The sequence below is a fragment of the Haliaeetus leucocephalus genome, unplaced genomic scaffold (assembly GCF_000737465.1).
Source record: "Haliaeetus leucocephalus isolate CR32 unplaced genomic scaffold, Haliaeetus_leucocephalus-4.0 Scaffold506, whole genome shotgun sequence".
Taxonomy (NCBI): Eukaryota; Metazoa; Chordata; class Aves; order Accipitriformes; family Accipitridae; genus Haliaeetus; species Haliaeetus leucocephalus.
In genome coordinates, this window is record NW_010972942.1 from 8,307,033 (window position 1) to 8,325,969 (window position 18,937).

Consider the following 18,937-nt stretch of genomic DNA (forward strand, 5'->3'; position numbering starts at 1 on the left):
GCGGCAGCAGCCGGAGGGCGCTCGGTGGATGGGCGGTTGGCGGGCGGCACCTGTCAGGCGGCGGACGTTAGCCGGGGCGCAGGGGATGAGCCTGTGAGGGCGGAGGAGCGCGGGTGGGGGTGAAGCCCGGCCAGAGCGGAGCGATGTCCCAGCCTCAGCAGCAGCAACAGCCGCCGCCGCCGCCGCCGCCGCCGTCTCCTCAGCAGCAGCCGCAGCCGCCGCCTCCGGCCGCCTCCAAGAAGCGGGACCGGCGCATCTTCTCGGGCACCTGCCCCGACCCCAAATGCCAGGCGCGGCTCTTCTTCCCGGCCCACGGGCCGCAGAGCGGCGGCAGCATCGAGTGCACGGACTGCGGGCAGCGCCACGAGCAGCGGCAGCTGCTGGCCGTGGAGGAGGTGACGGACCCCGACCTGGTGCTGCACAACCTGCTGCGAAACGCGCTGCTGGGCGTCAGCGGCGCCGGCCCGCCCCGCAGGAACACCGAGCTCGTCAAAGTCATGGGCCTCTCCAACTACCACTGCAAGCTCCTGGCCCCCATCCTGGCCCGCTACGGTATGGATAAGCAGACCGGCAAAGCCAAGCTCCTCACGGAGATGAACCAGGGAGACATCTTCGACTGCTCCCTCTTGGGTGACCGCGCCTTCCTCATTGAACCGGAGCACGTCGAAACCATCGGGTATGGAAAGGACCGCTCTGGCAGCCTCATCTACCTGCATGACACCCTGGAAGACATCAAGAAGGCCAACAACAGTCAGGAGTGCCTCATTCCTGTCCACGTGGATGGAGATGGCCACTGCCTCGTCCACGCAGTCTCGCGGGCCCTCGTTGGCAGGGAACTGTTCTGGCATGCTCTGCGAGAGAATCTAAAGAAGCATTTTGAGGAGAATCTGAGTCACTACAAGGCGCTTTTCCATGACTTTATTGATGCAGCAGAGTGGGAGGACATCATCAATGAATGTGACCCTTTGTTTGTTCCTCCAGAAGGTGTGCCAATGGGCCTCAGGAATATTCACATCTTTGGCCTGGCCAACGTGCTTCACCGGCCGATCATCCTGTTAGACTCCTTGAGTGGAATGCGAAGCTCTGGAGATTATTCAGCGACATTCCTCCCCGGCCTGATACCCCTAGAAAAATGCATGGGAAAAGATGGTATGTTGAACAAGCCGATCTGCATTGCATGGAGTAGCTCAGGACGTAACCATTATATTCCTCTAGTTGGAATAAAAGGTGCTGCTTTACCTAAACTGCCTAGAAAGCTACTTCCTAAAGCCTGGGGAGTTCCTCAAGACCTCATCAAAAAATACATCAAGTTAGAGGAGGACGGTGGTTGTGTTATTGGAGGAGACAGAAGTTTGCAAGATAAGTACTTGATGAGGCTCGTTGCTGCAATGGAGGAGGTTTTCATGAGTAAACACGGTATCCATCCCAGTCTTGTAGCTGATGTCCATCAGTATTTCTACAGAAGGACTGGTGTAATAGGAGTCCAGCCCGAAGAAGTCACTGCAGCTGCCAAAAAAGCAGTGATGGACAACCGCCTTCACAGGTGCCTCATCTGCGGGGCCCTTTCAGAGCATCATGTTCCTCCGGAGTGGCTGGCTCCTGGGGGGAAACTATATAACCTGGCAAAAAGTACCCACGGCCAGCTAAGGCCTGACAAAAATTACAGTTTTCCCCTGAACAGTTTGGTGTGTTCTTACAACCCCGCAAAGGATGTGCTGGTACCAGACTATAGCCTGAGTAGTTTGACTGCTTGTAACTGGTGTCATGGTAACTTAGTGCGTCGTGTCAGAGAAGATGGATCTGTTTCGTATTTGGATGGAGACAGAACTAATACTAGGTCTACAGGTGGCAAATGTGGCTGTGGATTCAAGCACTACTGGGAGGGTAAAGAATATGATAATCTCCCTGAAGCTTTTCCCATTACTCTAGAGTGGGGTGGAAGAGTGGTGAGAGAGACAGTCTATTGGTTCCAGTATGAAAGTGACACATCTCTGAACAGCAACGTGTATGACGTCGCCATGAAACTTGTTACCAAGCACTTCCCTGGTGAATTCGGTAGTGAGATTCTTGTTCAGAAAGTTGTCAACACAATATTGCATCAAACTGCCAAAAAGAACCCTGATGATTATACCCCTGTAAATATTGATGGTGCTCACGCCCAAAGAGCTGATGATGTACAGCAAGGACAAGAGTTAGAGTCGCAACTTCCAACCAAAATTATTTTGACTGGACAGAAGACAAAAACTTTGCACAAGGAGGAGTTGAATATGAGCAAAGCTGAAAGAACTATTCAGCAGAACATTGCAGACCAGGCTTCCGTAATGCAAAAACGGAAAAGTGAAAAACTGAAACAAGAGCATAAAGGGCAACCTAGGACTGCTTCTCCCGGGGCTGTTCGTGAGGGGCCATCATCTGCACCTGCTACACCAACAAAGACCCCGTATTCTCCAACATCTACAAAAGAAAAGAAAATTCGAATAACCACAAATGATGGGAGGCAGTCAATGCTTACCCTAAAGTGCACTACCACCTTCTTGGAACTACAGGAAAGCATAGCGAGAGAATTTAATATTCCTCCATATTTGCAATGTATTCGCTATGGCTTTCCTCCTAAAGAGCTTCTGCCTCCCAAAGAAGGCATGGAAAACGAGCCTGTTCCTTTGCAGCATGGTGACAGAATTGCAATAGAAATCCTGAAAGGTAAGGAGGAAGGCAGGCAGTCTGCTTCAGCACACTCAGCCCATGCTGTGAAGCATGAAGATGTTGCTGTGACTAGTAAAATCTCATCGAAGGAACTGCAAGAGCAAGTCGATAAGGAGATGTATTCTCTCTGTCTTTTAGCAACACTAATGGGTAAGGCTGACTTCAAGTTATACTTTAAAATTGTATTTTTAAGTAGAAGATAATGTTTTACAAACTGTAGTTGCATACATATCTTTTTTTTTCTTTTCTGTACGCATGGAGAAGATTAGTTCTTTTATTCCTCTATTAGAAGAACATTAACATGCTGTCAGTGATTTGTTGAGTGTTGTGAGTTTTTAAAATGTGTATATGAGATACTTCTTTCTTTGCTATAAAGTCCTCTTTTAAAAACTGCTGTTTAGAAGTTGTTGCATTTCCTCTGCTGTCTGTCTCTCTCTGTTTTTCCTGTCTCTCATTTGGCACACATCTGATGCGTATGTGTGTGAGCTACATGCTCTCTTTTTTCCTACATCTCCCTCAGGCTTCAGGAAATAAATTCAGAGCAGAGGTGAGAAGGGGACGGTGAGTGTCTGCTCATTGGGAGTTTGAGGACCAAATTCTCACCTTTGTAGTAGGATGAAGTCCCGGCATTTCTCTTCACAGGGAGTTGTGTTGGTTTAAGCAAATCAACACAACATTGTCTCCTTAGTTAAATCTGCTAATTTTAGGTGATGATCTGGTCTTTTTAAAGAGTTGTGAAAAGTATTATTTCACAATGTCAGCAGAGGAGAAACTGAAAGAATCTAAACACAGATTTGAATCCCAAAGGTGGACATAGGGTTGCAAAGCTATGCTTATAAATTGTCAGTCATGTAAATCTGACTAACTGTGAATAATTCAAGATGAAAGGACTTTTCTCAGGTGCCTGTGGTTTTTATTTTCATAGTTAGACCCAGGAGACTTGGACCTTCGTCTGTGTACTTTTCTTCATCAGGTTTCACCGTTCTCGCTGCTTACTGGCAGGAAGTAGAACAGTAATTATACATTTAGCTCTACGAACCAGTTGAATAATAATGTTTACAGTTTTTTTGTGGGAGCCTTCTCTTTTTGCTGGAGGGATTTGGTGTGGCTAAAGCATGTGATGTTTTAGAAACGAAACAATTACGTAATCACAGAGTGGTATGTCAGAAGTTCATCAAGCAGAACTTTGATTCTTTTCCAAGCCTGATTGTTTACTCCTGTGTCTCTTGCAAGATATTGTGCTGAATCACTAGCCACCTCGCCACACTGACATTTACACCGCAGTTCCAAAGTGCAGGAAAAGGTTAGGTTTAAAAGCTGTCTTAATTTTGAGATGAAGCTTAAAAGAGTGCTTTCCTGTTTTCAGGAAATACTGATGAAAGTGTAGTTACTGGCTTACTTTTAAAGCACATCAGAGTTTTTTGTATCTCAGTTACTTCAGCACTGAGGTGTGTCATTTTTTTACAGGTACTTATCCATAAACTGTGAGCCGATCTTGTATTCAAGAATCAATTTTTGTCTTTGACTCACTGCTGTTAGTTAGATTCCGCTTTCAAAGCACAGGTTAGAATAGAATTTACGTCACCCTTCTCTGACTGCATCCATTTTGCCTTACTAATAGAAGTGGCAGCAAATGATAAACCAGCCAGTTATAACAACATATGCAGCTACTGAATAAGGTGCTATTTTTATATAATCACTTTTCTCATCAGGGCTTCATTTTCCTTTAAAGATACTTGTGGAAAAAATCTAGACAGTTGACTATTTACAACTGTGATTTTTCAATGGGGAAACAAACTCGTAAGAAAATTCCTAAGTCCTTGCACTTTCTTAAGAGTGTTGGGGTGACAGTTCCTCAAGGTGGTATATTCAGCCTTTCTGGGATGAGAAGTCTCAGTGTTTCTCAATGACATTTCTGAACAGCTAAAAAACAGTGCTGCAAAGTTCTGAGAGTCAGCTTATCCTGCATGCTCTTGCTGTAACTTTGTTCTGCTAAAAACATTCATCTAATACAGTCAGATTAGAATGTGTAGAGGGGAGATGCTGTTGAAATAGCTTGCTGGGCCAGGCACAATTTTCTTTTTTTTTTTTTTTTTCCCCCCAATGCCCATAGTGAAAGTGTGTCTTCAGACATCTATAACTATTCATTCTGGATGCTCAAGAGCTTTTCTTTCATACAGGGTCTCCTGAAGGCTGAATTGATGCTTCTTTTGTATTTCAGTTACTAGAATTTTTCTTTTCTGGTCTCAGCTAGTTAATTTATTAAAATTTTAGACCATGTTCTTTAATTTTTCTGTATATAATTTAAAAATAAGTCCTGGGAAATTAGATACTGTAATTTCTGGACCACTTAACATATTAGGCATTATTTTTTTATAAAGCTTTCTCCTCTTTTTTTTTTTGTTTAGCTCAAAATACAGAGTTCTATAGGGAAATGACTAAAGGAATTGTAATTTTACATTAACATAGTTAAAACATTATATTTTTAAACAGATTTAATTACACCCATGCAGAAGGACTCTGGATACATGCAAGCCAAGTATGAATCTATATTGATCATTTTGTTTTGCATTGATGAATTCATCGGTGCACAAGAAATCAAAATAGCCAGATTTACATTAAATGTATTAATTGATACCAAGATTTGCTTGGATTTAAACAGCTTGTTTTTAAGCCAGCTGTAGTTCCCTGTAACCTATGTTTATCAACTGAGCTTTTGGTTTGTTTTGCACTTTTGTGTGTCCCCTCTGCTGTATGAAGTGATGGTCTTGGGCTTTCACTGGCATAGGTTAGTCTGCACCTGCTCTTTTTCTGCAGTGTATGAGGCATGCTTGTGGGTAGGATAGTCTTCATTTGTTGCCATACCTTTATGTTGTGGGCCTGAGGTCTGGTCTGAGGGAGTGTGTACTGGAGTGGAAACAGTGCAGAGAACATAACCTCCTTCATAAATGTGGTGTCTTGAGGGAGTTTTTAATCTAAATGATCACCCAAATTAACTTGTGACCTATAAGCATCTTACTGCTGTGTTAAACAAAACCAAAACAAACAGTAAAACCCAACTAGCAACAAAAATGTGCAAACCTCAAACATAGTTCAGTTGAATCACACACACTAGTTCCTCTGATCTGGGAAAGTTCAGCTGTAATTGTGGGGTTTTTTGGTGTTCCAATCAGAGATCTCTTTATCAAAACAGTATCATTAGTTTGTATTTCTTTCAGTGGCTGATGCTTTTGTTTTGTGAGCCCTGCTCTCCATACTTTTCTGCATGTAGTCCTTGTTAATGTTGCATAAAAGGCTATCTCAACGGTGATGCTTCTCTTGTGCAAGGCTTGAAAAATCATGCCCAGAGCAAACAGGGAATCTTTCCTTGGAGAATGCCACTAATGTGTAAAACTGGGCTGCTTCTAAAAGTCTGGTGGTTGTCTTGTGGCAGGGAAGGGAGCCCTTCAGATAAGAACGGATTGCTAGATGCAGCAGTATAGGAGTCCTTAGTATGGAGTCAGCCACTGTGTGGCTGCTGGCTGTGGCCTTCCCAGGCTCTGGTAGACTGATGACTGTTCTGCTACTTATCAGTGTAGCGGTTATTGTGATTCCCATGGGCAGTATTTAAACCATCAGGAAGAGTTGGGGGAAAATGAAGAGCCACAGCAGTGATGCTCTAGACCCACTGTGTATAGGGATGTGCATTTCAAAATGTAAATGAGAATAAGGATGCAGGGTAGCAGTGAACCCCTTTTGAAATAGCAAAAACATTAGAGCGTTATCAGTAGTGATTGTCGTCCCTCCATACAGCTGTTTGAAGAAGAGGAAAAGCTGTGGCAATAGTGGGGACGAAAAGAGAATGCTCCTTTAAAATTTTGTTTGTTTGTTTGTTTTTGTTTTTAGTGGAGTCAGTGAGAGCTGGAGAGGAGCTTCAAATTTATTAGCAAGTCAGTAGACAGGAGTTATCAGGCTAAAGCCAAAAGACTAGACCTCCTTCTTCAGTAGATCATGGAAAATAAGAAAGAAGAGTAGTTGGTTTGTTACCTGGATGTTCTTGCTGGGAAGTGAAGGCCAAATCTGTGAGCTTGATGTGCAAATGAATGTAATGAACCAGAGCATATATGGTTCAAGGGAATGCATTTAAAATTAATCAGATTATGTAGGTCTCCTGGCTTTAAAATGTCTAAAGATAAAACATGATGAAGATGCACTGTACCTTTTTAGAGTGAATGGGGACTTGAATAACACCTGAAGTGGAGAGGTGAGCAACAGAATCCTTCTGGTGGGGGGACAGATGAGCAGGGGAGTGTGCAGAGTCCCATGCCTGTCAGGGAAGGGAAATGGAAAAGTCAGAGAGTGGCTTGAAGGGTTTCGATGCCACTGTCGCGAGTGTGAAACATTTTCTCACCTGAGGCAGGTGGGATAGGAGAGTAGCCACAGTTACCTTGTGGGATGTGCAGTAAAGAAATGCAAGGACGGATTTGTATGTGCTCTGTATTCAGTATGTGGAAGCTATTAAAAATAACTTCTTACTTCTATTTTGCTCTTAACGGCAAGCAAAGAAACATTGGTGGGTAATACTTTACATCCTCACACATTCCAGCTACGTCTAGTCTAAGTAGTAAGGGCATCCAGTTAACTTTAGGTGATTATTTACGTTCTCCAATTTTACTAGAAGATTGAGAGACATGGTTATTGAGATTTTGATGCCTAAAGAAGGGTGCAATTTCTATTTAAAGTATCTCAGTATGTTTTCTGAATGTTTGGTACAAAGCGGAAAAAGCAATTTTCTTTGAAAAGGTATACATGCAGTAGTTGTTTCTGCATCAGGAGGATGGAATTTATTGGTACGTTTTGTTTGCACTATTTTCACAGTTACATCACATGTCACTTCTCTGAAGCAGGTAAGTGGTTAGCAAAATGAGGAAAAGGTTATAGGTAAAAATGCAGATCTGAACTGATTTAGCAGGTGCTATTAAGTCACTGATGTTCTGTCGCTGTAACCCAATTTTTTCTGTTCTTTATATTCCTTTCCTTACATAGTCTAGGGTTTTTTTTTTCCTCTCAGTGGCATTTAAAGTTGTCACATTTAAATGCCATTTTTGGCATCTTTGAAAAATGCCAGTTACACAGGACTGCTGGAGCCTCACAGTTGGTATTTTGTTTCTAACTTTCAAGAAAAGCAAGGTACAGACACAGCTTCTACGCAGCTGCCTGTGTGGACATTTGTATCTCAGCTACAGTATAAAGTCTGCTGTATGGCAGCTGTGAAATTGAGATCTGATTTTTGAGCAGGTGTAGGGATAGAGAATTGAGGTTTTAATGTGCAAGGGTATGTGCTTGAATTTTGGAAGTGTGTTAGTCATTTCTTTAGTTTTATATTGAAAGCATGGGTAGGAGGGGAATGGAGACTTGTGTGTAGGGCCTGGCAAAGAACCAGGATCTGCAGCTTGTATCAAATCAAATTTGGGAACCTTTGTACTAGAACACGTAGGATATTTGACTGCAGACGGTGGTATGTTTTCCTGAAAGTTTCTCAATGTCCTGGGATCCTGTTCTATAAATTTGCAATAAAAATTCAAATCCTTAATTGCATAGAAGAGAGAGAGGATTCAGCTTTTAATTCAATGAGTTAAATTTTCAGCCATTGTCCATAATGTTAAAATAAGACTGTTTAATGATTGTGTTTGATTTTTACAGGAGAAGATGTTTGGTCTTACGCAAAGGGGCTTCCTCAATTGTTTCAGCAGGGTGGAGTATTCTACAGCATAATGAAGAAAACCACAGGTATTTTTTGTTTTTGTTTTTATTCCTTCCTTCCTCTGTCTTCAAATCTTTAAAATTGTAAATTGGTATTGAGTCACCTGTAAGCATAAATACATTTTTATTTTAGTACCATGGTATATTTTCATTTTCATAATATTGTAGAACTCCTTATGCTCCCTCAGAGAGCCTAAGACTAGGGAATCTGAATAAGACTAGTTTATTCAACTTCAATCTCTCCTTTCTGAAATTTTCTCTAGAACCATACATCTCCATTTAAACTTCCTGAATTGTACAAAAAACCTTCAGTAAGTCAACTGATTCCTGCCCTCCTTCCCCCCAAAAAGATCAAACAAAGAGGTGATCATAGGACGTATTCCTGTTATACTTTAAAACACTTACTGGATAAGCAGTTCATCTTTCTAGTGTGCTTCTTAGTAGATATTTTATACAGTGGTACTGCATGTTTTAAATCTAAATGGTTGGTTAAATTTGTCTTGGTAAGATTGTTGTTCAAAAGCAAAGCTATCTATACCTCTTCTTGCGTTGATAAATGTTGCATCTTGGACTATGTGCAGAATAACCAAGCAAGGAGTTAGAGTGTATTTGATTTTTAGATGACTTTACAAATACTGCCTACAAAGAATGACATCTGTTTCTTTAGAGAAGAAAGTATTATTCAGTTATTTTCTCTCAGTTAAAGTTTATTTCCTTATTGAAGTCTTTGCATTCATAGTTCAGCTCTTGTGATTTCATCTATAATAATGATTCCTTTGTTGCTTTCTTACTGTTTGATTTCTTCTTAGGCAGTTTTATCAACCTTAACTTAATCTTGGTTATTTCTGGAAGCGGGTATTTTGCCATGTAATTTCTGTTCTGTTTGCAGTAATTAAAATGCGTGGCATACTCAATACCCGCTACCTCTCATTGAATTATTAGCCTGGCTAATAGAATTAGCATGCAAGTGTCTTATAGCAGATCTGTTTCCTTTTAGTTTTCTTTCTTTTAGTACACTTGTACAGTAAAGACTGGTGTATTGTTTGTGGGAAGTGAATTAGCTTAAACAGTGCCTGATGAAAAGGACATTTTGGACCAATTAATGACTAGCCAGAGTTGAGAACCTGAAATGAATCTAAGGGATTTTAACCCAGCTGGTCATTAACTCACGAAAAATGCCTGACTTAAAAGTAATTTTTGCCAGCTGACAATGTAAGAACTAAGGCTGTGGGAGATGGTATACTGTATTTGAACATTATTGGATTTCTGTGTGTGCAGGTATTTCACACTACCCTGGTAGGTAGAATTACTGTTTCAGCATTAACACACTTGTATGATCTCAACATTTTACGAACTACTAAATTTTCATATTAAACAATTACAGTGTGCAACAATCTATTTTTTTCATTTAAAGAAGCTCCTTAAGTATTTGTAATATTTTAGTTAATGTAATAATGCAACTATTATACTGGACATTTGGAACAAAGATTTATATCAAGTGTAGGTACTGTTAATCAATTGTAATTTGATTTAGTAGATCTTGTTTAAGATCTTACTTTGAGATTTCAGGATTGCAATTTCAGAGGCAGTTTTGGTCTACCATAGAAGCTGTTACAGCTCTCTTTTGCAAGTGAAGGTTTTGCTGGTAAATGACGTAGCCAAAATATGTTCTTCAGGCTAAGTTAGACAGATAGGTGTTTGGGGTTAAATTTTTTTCTGTGTGTGTTTTGGCTGTTTGGTTATTGGTTCCCATGGATATAAAAAGAAAGGAGCTAAGTCTCTGAAGTTCTCAAAATAAAATCTCATCTGTAGATTCTCTGCAACTGTAAAAGTGTGTGAATTGGAAGCTGTGGAGGATGACTGAGATTGGTCAGTTGGTTCATCAGTATAAAACCAGTTTAATAACGTTTCACATTATTTGAGTGACCTTTTTCATTGATGCCTGGAATACTTGCTCTGACTGTGTTGTATTTGATAACACAGAAGTAGGATTTTCTTGTTGTGTTTCTTCCCTTCAGCATAACTTCTGGAGTTTTTCTTCAAGAATTGTAAGAGAATGCAAGGAAAAATCCTGTTAATTTACCTGTTCCTGGCACTTTTGAAAAAGTGGGGGTTTTATTGTAGTTCTCCTTGCATAGCTTATAGAACTGAAGAGAGTTGTTGCAGCCAAGTTTTCATCTGCAGATAGCTTTTACCTTGCAGAAAGCTGTCATCACTGAAGTGATATCTTACAGCTTTTACCACAGCCTGTATGGGACAGAGTTGAAAGAGTTATTTTGTATTTTATAATGATAAGCTGGAAAACCGAATGTTGCCCATTTTTGACACAGAGCAGCTTCAGAACTTAAATTTGACTAGTGAACTCTCAATTTTAGCAGATAGGTCAAATTGTAAGTGGGACAGTGAAACAAACAGCAGATCAAAAAATATTATGCCTCATTTGTTTTGTAAAGGTTAGTAGTTATAATCTCCAGGACTACTGAACATAGTAAGCTTGAAACTCTTGTGTTTATCTAGCAACACTTCTTCTCTGAGAAGAAGACAAATAGCAAATTTGAAGTTCCTCAGGCTTAGCAGCAGATGTACCCCCTGAAATCCTCTTACAGTTCTAACTAGCGTGGAAAAGGTCTTAAAGAGTACTTCTCCAGATAGACAGTGATTTGAAATGTGCTTTTTGGCAGTTTTCTGGGTGGTTTTTTTTTTTTGTCTGTTTGTTTTTTGTGTGGTTTCAGGGTGGGTGGTGGTGGTGGTAGTGATGGGGTTTGGCTTGCTTTGTGTTACTGAAAGCATATACTATTTCTTTAACTTTCTGTTGTATTAGAACTGCAAGTCCCAACAAGGTGGTTATTTTAACTAGTAATACTACAGTCCTGTCTCTTCATTAGAATCACGATTGAAAGCAGTAGCATCTTAGGGGTATACTGTGATTGCTATCATATGGCATACAAGCCTAAATTGTTTCTCTCCCACAGTAGTAAGTTTCAGTGTGTTTTTACATACTTGATGCAGTAAGTTTGAATACAATAACTACAGTGTATTCAGAGCATGCCTTAAAATATGTTAGCATGTTGAATAACTTTTTCTATCTTTATAGGTTTGGCTGATGGCAAGCACTGTACTTTTCCACATCTGCCTGGTAAAAACTTTGTGTACAATGCAGCAGAAGACAGATTAGAGCTGTGCGTGGATGCTGCTGGGCACTTTCCTATTGGTCCTGATGTTGAAGAGTTGGTTAAAGAGGCCTTAAGTCAAGTGCGAGCAGAAGCTACTTCAAGAAGCAGGGAAGCAAGTCCTTCACACGGAATGCTGAAGCTGGGTAGTGGTGGAGTAGTGAAAAAGAAATCTGAACAACTACATAACATAACTGCATTTCAAGGAAAGGGCCACTCCCTAGGAACTGCATCTAGTAGTCAACAACATGATCAAAGAGCGAGGGAAACACCACTTTTAAGAAAGCATAGCACAGAAACGGACTTCAGTCCTTCTGCTAAAATTGAGCCTTCTGTATTCACAGCTGCTTCTGGTAACAGTGAGCTTATCCGAATTGCGCCGGGAGTTGTGACAATGAGAGACAGCAGGCAGCTTGACCCCACTTTGATTGAGGCACAGAGAAAAAAGTTGCAGGAAATGGTCTCTTCTATTCAGGCTTCAATGGATAGACATTTGCGGGATCAGAATACAGAGCAGTCAGCATCAGTTGATCTATCTCAAAGAAAAGTAGAGGCAGTGAGTTCAACTGCTAAAACTGGGAGCTTTCAGGCTGGCTTACCCGAATCGTTTTCTGCACCAGGTGGTACTGAACACTTGAATACCAAATCAACTGATGGTAACGTGGTGAATTCTGTGGGAACAACATTCCCTGCAAGGTCTAAAGCACAAAAGGGAAATTCTGTTGAGGAGCTTGAGGAGATGGATAGTCAAGATGCAGGAATCACTAGTGCAACTGAGCCAATGGATCACTCTTGATAGGTTAAAATCTAATAAGGGTAGAAGAAATTACTGTTCAAATGTAATGTTTATTGGCTGGGCCACACAAAGTGATTAGTTATTAAATCTTGTATGTATGTCAAAGATTATATCATCTTATTCAGTGCATGATAAGCGTGTGATTGGCAATAGCTTTCAATATTACCATACTGCTGCCCAGGCTGGCTCTGTTACCTGTAAATTAGTTGTTAGGAAATGCACTGAGATGAATATCTGCTGTAAATGTGGGTTCTTGAAAGTTCTTTGTAATTTTTAATTCCTTAAAAGTCTTAAAATTTAAGCCCATGCAAGGTTCTTGCCATGCTAGTTTAAGGTCACTGGAAAGGCTAGAACAGGCAAAACTAGAAACGTGACAAAGTTAATCCTGTCCCAGGTACTTAATTCCACTCAAAAATACACTGTAAACATGAATTATACATAAATTTCAAAAAGCAACTGAAACTAAACTTCTGCTAAATTTGATAATGCAGCATATACAGTACTTTAATTACATTGTGCTGGCACTTCCTCCAATTTAAAAACTTTTTCATTCATACAGCTGTATACACTTCTCAGAAACCTTAGAATAAGTGTTACTTAGTAAACTCTCTAATTTCTGCGTATGTCAGTTTAAGCAAGTTAGAAAAAAGGCTACTTAGTGTATGATGAAGATAAAGTGAGTGTGGTGTGGTTATGCATGGCTGTCTGAGCCAACAAAACCATTTTGGTGCTCAGTTAGTAAGGGATAGCATGTTTTTATTTCCTCTCAAATACCAAGGTGGTCAGATGTTGTGCAACTTTTAATACAACTACAGGAGAGAAGTTGGCAATTGCAAGAAACAACAAATGTTCAATGGGAAATCAATTTCTTTTAAAAGACTTTGATTGCTAACATTGGTTAGTAATGGCAAAAATTAAATAACAGCTGTCCTATTCAGAGCAAATTAACAATTTATTGGAAGGAAATGGTTCTCTTAACATACATTATCCTAAAGTGTTCAGTGATAACTGAGCTTTTGGAAGCTCACTGTTTACTCCATGGAAACAAGGAATACATGCTGTTTCAGTGTCTATAAAGACTACCCACCTCTATTAGCCTCACTTCAGTTTGTGATGCAGGTTTCCCTGCATCAGTGATAATATAGCTGGTATCCACTTAAGTAGCGTGTTCATCAGACCTGTAGTGCTAGTTTTTAAGAAGCAGCTATTGTGCTTCCTCCCTAAGAATGGAATGTGTATCTGATACTGCACTTTGCTTCCTGTCTTCATAGTCATATTTAAATGCACTATTGTTGCTTCCTCTAATGGTAAAATAACATTGAATGGATAAAAGATGTTAATACAGCTTCAAAGGAATTAAGAGCATTTAAATATTGAAGTCTGTGTTTGTGCAGATGTGGGTTTTTACCAGTTCACAAATGTTGTTTGTATTGTATATGTTTGTACTCAGAAAAGTCTCCTCACTTTTTACATTTCTAACCAGTTAAACAGTTCTAAGCATTAGTATGATAGAATGTCCCGTGAGAGAGGATTTATTTTTGTATGTAAAAATTAACTGAAGCAAGTCACTTAAAGAAGAGCCCCCATTTTGTCAAAGTGAATTAAAATGCCTCTGTTGATTAACTTTCTATGTAGAGGGAATAAATATTTTATGATTTAGTACACAACCTACAGGTTAAAAATAAGAATCACCTTTACACAAATAAATGAAAAATTTTAAGATCTCAAATTGCTAATCTGTTAGTTAGCAATTTGGAAGCTTGGAATGTATGAAGTAATTTGGCTCACCAGAACTGACCTTGCTGATGCACTGATTAACTGGCAGGGCTTATTCAATGAGAAACAGGATGCACATGCAGCAGCTGGAAGCCTGCCATGACTTCTGAAAACATTTAGTCTCCCATGAATCAGTCTAGCTGTCTGAAGGCTACTTCTATATAGAAAATGTTGAGTAGAGGCTTGTGCTTTGTCACAGTGTGAGGTTTAGAAAAGTATAGCAGTGGCAAGTTCCTGGGAAGGAGTTTGAGTCAGGAGAGGCTGAGGGGGAGGAAGCTCCTGGATCTCTTGCATTTAGACAAAGTAACCATCACTTAGACATTTTTAACCTTTTCTTTAGAAAAAGAAGTCTTCCTCGGCTAAAAAAAATATGGGCAGTGTATATGAGAGAATTTTAAGTTTGAAATAAATTTAAATATTTATTGCACATCGTCCTTATTTCAAGGGAAGATGCTTACTTCTTTCATGCCTTTCTGGTAAGACTACAGAAGTTTGTGTGCCTTTTACTGAAAGAGGAAAGGCTTGGTTTAATTTTGACACACTTCCCATTTTAGCAGTAATTTGACATTTTCCTTCTTATCTAAATAGACACAGGTAATAGCTCTGTTTGACTCGCCCTTAGTGTCATCTTGGGTCCACTCAAGTCACTTAGACCAGAACCTTCCAGTTCCTAAAACAAAATGGTCTCAAAAAGGAATGGTAAAATGGTGTCAAAATCACAAGATCCACTGATGTGAATTCCTCTAGTATAAAGCAGGATTGTGCATATTTCTTTGCAGTGTTCTTATTTCACCTAGCTTTCTCACGCATTTAAATACCAGTGTTTTTGAGAGAGATGGCTTTTGATACTCTCAAGTGAAGCTAAACTTCATCTACGTGCTGGTGAGATGTGTAACTGTACAGGAGAAGTGAAATAAAGAACACTGAAGTGTAAGTTTGAAGAGATGTTTCATTTGATTGCTAGCAGTGGGTGCAAATGTAAGCTGAAGCAAATCTGTGTGCCTGTCTTGGGAGCACCCGTGTGCTTATTAGATTTCCCTGTTAGAGTCAGGAAAATGGTGGTGGGGTACAAGGGCAGGGAAGACATTGACTCGTGGATGTGAAGCCGTGTCAATAGGACATCTGAAATGGTGTGAAGAGTGTCCCTTTTCTGCCCCCCCCCCCAACCTTCTTGCTACTGAATTGCCTGTGGACAGAGGCTGTGGTTCTAAATTATTTTTGAGTACCTGCCTTGATTACTTGCTTGTCTGGGGGCCAATCACCTTCTACACAGTGTCTCATGGCAAAGAAGTCTTAAATTATTTGAAAAATCCTAAACTTTACTATGGCTTAGTATGTATAACCTAAATGAAAGAGGATTACTGAAAATATAGGCCCAGTACCAAAAAAAAAAGGGGGGGACAATTAATGAGATTGCTGATGAGCATATGGGAAACCTCAGGAGAACAGATCAGTTTTCCAGGCAAATGCAAGATTTTTACTACTTCAAATGGCTGGCTGCTTAGTAAGGTTGACTTTTTGATACTGCTGTTTCTCTGTGAATTGCTTGCATTTCAGTGAGGGAAAATAAATAGCAGCTTTTCAGAGGAAATCATATAAATATATTTGGGATGCCTTCACTATTATAGCCACAGAACAGCAGTGTATATTGTTGATTTTGTGAATCCCATATAGTTTACTAATTGTCTGATAGATACAAAATGTGAGCCAGGGGTTGCCTCTGACAGAATGCTCTAGCAGCGTCACAGAGGCACAGTGCCACAAGGCTGTATGCTAACAACCCAGTACAATAGGCATACTTTCAAGACCAAAATGCTTAATCTACAATCTTTCGAAAAGTAGAATCTATTGTCACTGTCACAAGGTTAGCAGAGCCGCTTGCTACTTTTTCAATGCGCTGAAAATGCCAGGTAATAAAATTCATAGTATGCTTACAACTGGGAGAGCGATGTTCAATCTGAAATGTATGAAAAATGAATGATTTAAGAAGATGCCACTGTTATCTCTACATTTGTTTGGCTCCCATTTTCAAATAGCAGAATCTACATGCTTTTGTAAAATAATAATAATATGAAGTTGATCCTTCCGTTAAAAAAAACACAAGAGTAAGTGGTTTCTTTGTTTTGCTTGTGGATATCAGATTAGCTTCTTAAAATTGAAGAAGTTGCTTAAGATCTTTAGAATGCAGGATTCCCTCTGAGCCCTTATGCCTGCGGTTGAGCAATAAGAGGTTGAAACATGAGTGGTATTTTCAGAATTATTTTACGTTTAATGAGGATTATTGCCAAGAAATGAAAGAGTGCACTTTTAGGAGGGAATGCTATTTAAAATGTATAAATAAGAATTAAAATAGTGTATATATTTAGAAAACAAATCTTTTTAAACAGTAAGTGCTTTACATGTTGAATTAAAAATAAATTAGCATAGAAACTATATCATCCTCACAGTACTGGCTGTTATCCAGCACAGTTTGGTTTGTTTTATTTGTGATTGCTGTACTAATTATATTTGATTTTTTTTATCTGTAATGTAACAATAGTGTATTATAACAGTATATAGTGTACTATACTACACTTCACTGTACAGTATTTGGAATTTTCTTTGATTGCTATATTAAAACTGTAAGTTAAAACATCTGCTTTGGTTTTATAAGGTGCAACTTTTGTCTAGCCTTTCACACATTAGCCTGTTTAATTAACACTGATTTGGCTGCAAAATGAATGAGTTGCAATTATATTAATTTTTGCATTCTACATATAAATTGCAATATACTTGCATACATGAATACTAGTACAGAAGTTGAAGAACTGATACGAATCTTAGAAAAGTAAACTCTGATGTAATCCATCTTGCTTTAGTTATGTTTCTGTTTAAAAGAAACTTTTTTGAAAGAAAAACTCTTTATGGAAAAGGTTTTTTTGACCTCATACCTGTTCTGAGTATTTCATTAAGCACATAGGACCTTTAAATTTGAGAGATTTTTAAAACAGGTTTTTATATATTTGAGACCAAAACCTGAGATCTGAATCTTTTTTTCAAAGTTCTCACGAAGAAGGTGTAGAAAAGCACTGACCAAGTCATACATGACATTTAAGATATCTTGCAATCTGTGGTTTGAAACATTGGTCAAAATGTTTTTCAAAGCAAAATTTTAATGCATGCATGTAATATGCAAGTATGAATAGTGTAATTTGGAAGAACTAGGCTTTTGAAAGTTTCGCAATACTCAAAGATGAACATGTTGACAACTACTTAAATTATCTCTGTGCTTTTTCCACCAGCTACATGTGGTACTTTGTTTCAAAAACTGACTGTATTCATAACTTTTGAGCCTAAAAAGAAGTCATAAAACCCATCTGCAAAACTCTGTGTTACTCCTTCCTCTATTTATTGAAAGGCTTTAATTCAAAGTGTGCTAGCATTAAAGCATTCTTTAAATTGATGGGTGTAAATACACAGAGTTAATTTTGATTGCATGTCATATCATGAAGAATTTAAAATTATCCTTTGGAAGATTTGTATTTCAAAGGCTTAAAATGGTTAATGGTAAGCTAGAAACTTACTCATCTTTATTGATGCAGTGTTTATAATCTGAGCCAAAACCAGTACTGAATGTATGAAGCAACAAGTTACGAGTTCTTTCAAAGTGTTTTCATTTTTCTTCTGCTATTAATTGTACAGCCTTAGTATCTGTCTAAATTTTTTTTTTTTAATTTTAGATTGGAGTTGTTTGGTTTGGTTTTTTGTTGTTTTTTTTTTTTTTCCTTAGGTATGTCCACGTAGCAAATCTGTTCTAACATGCCTGCAAAACCCCAGCTTCCTGCCAGAACAAGACCCCTCATAACATAATTTTCTCCCTGGGATCAGGGTGAGAGTGAACCTTGGATGTTCATCAGCATGTGTAGTGAGTTGTGGAAGGTGCTTTTGGTATTACGAAGATCAATTCAAACACATATATTGACTGCAAAAATTAATAGAAACTGTGTCGCTTTGCTTGATGTGGAGATTATTTTATTGAGGCTTGAATATGTGTTGGCTTCCACTGATTTGTGATGTTTTGAGTATTTACTGCTTAATGATATGTAAAGAAAAGTAGTAGTGTTTGGATCCATAGTAGACTTGATGGCTAAGCTGACATTACAGAAACCAAGTTGCCACAACTGATTTGAAATGGGTTATTCTGATTTGAGTTACTTAAATTGATGTACGCTGGGTGATTTGGAACGTTTGTTAATATTGTCCAAGCCATTAGGCTTCAGTGTAAGTATGACCTTTGTTGCAATAACTTGCAGACACTTTAAGAGGCATCAGAAGAGACTATTGTTCTCTGTTCTGTTAATGAAAGGCATTGATTTGATGATTACGAGATAGCTGCACAGACTTGTATTTGGACTTTATCCACCTCTGGTTTTTTAAATTACTACCTAATTTTGTTTTCTGATAGAAATAATACTTCTAGTGGCTTTTCTTGATGGCAGCAAATCTAATTTCACTTCTAAAGTGTTCCTGTAGATCTGGGCTAAGTCTGTGCTGTTTGGAAACTTGTATTCAATAAGTAAAAAATTAAAAGAAAGATGGCAGGTGGAAGGAAGTTACCAGAAATTAGAAGAAGGTTTAGAAGGTGCTGTGGTTCTTATTGGCCAATAATCTGTGGAGCCTGGCTGCATGAAATGCACAGTCATTTCTTATACACCTTTAAGGCATGGTTCAAGCAACTTCTTTTGGAATAAGAAAACTTGATTTTATAGGC

At 39.1% G+C, this 18,937-nt stretch overlaps 1 protein-coding gene across 1 annotated transcript; it reads left to right on the forward strand.

The window, feature by feature from the left end:
- The first annotated feature begins 84 nt into the window (after positions 1-84).
- Positions 85-15,349, forward strand: VCPIP1 (valosin containing protein (p97)/p47 complex interacting protein 1). Its single transcript, XM_010575911.1, has 3 exons — positions 85-2,853; positions 8,386-8,472; positions 11,540-15,349. Exons 1-3 carry the CDS (start codon positions 144-146, stop codon positions 12,409-12,411), a joined length of 3,669 nt encoding a protein of 1,222 aa, XP_010574213.1. The 5' UTR covers positions 85-143; the 3' UTR covers positions 12,412-15,349.
- Positions 15,350-18,937: the final 3,588 nt, after the last annotated feature.

Bases quoted from the DNA above. Each gene is read 5' to 3' on its own strand.
- VCPIP1 (XM_010575911.1), top strand. From the start codon at position 144: ATGTCCCAGCCTCAGCAGCAGCAACAGCCGCCGCCGCCGCCGCCGCCG. The intron at 2,854-8,385 runs GTAAGGCTGACT...TGATTTTTACAG, and splicing joins TCTTTTAGCAACACTAATGG to GAGAAGATGTTTGGTCTTAC. The intron at 8,473-11,539 runs GTATTTTTTGTT...CTATCTTTATAG, and splicing joins CATAATGAAGAAAACCACAG to GTTTGGCTGATGGCAAGCAC.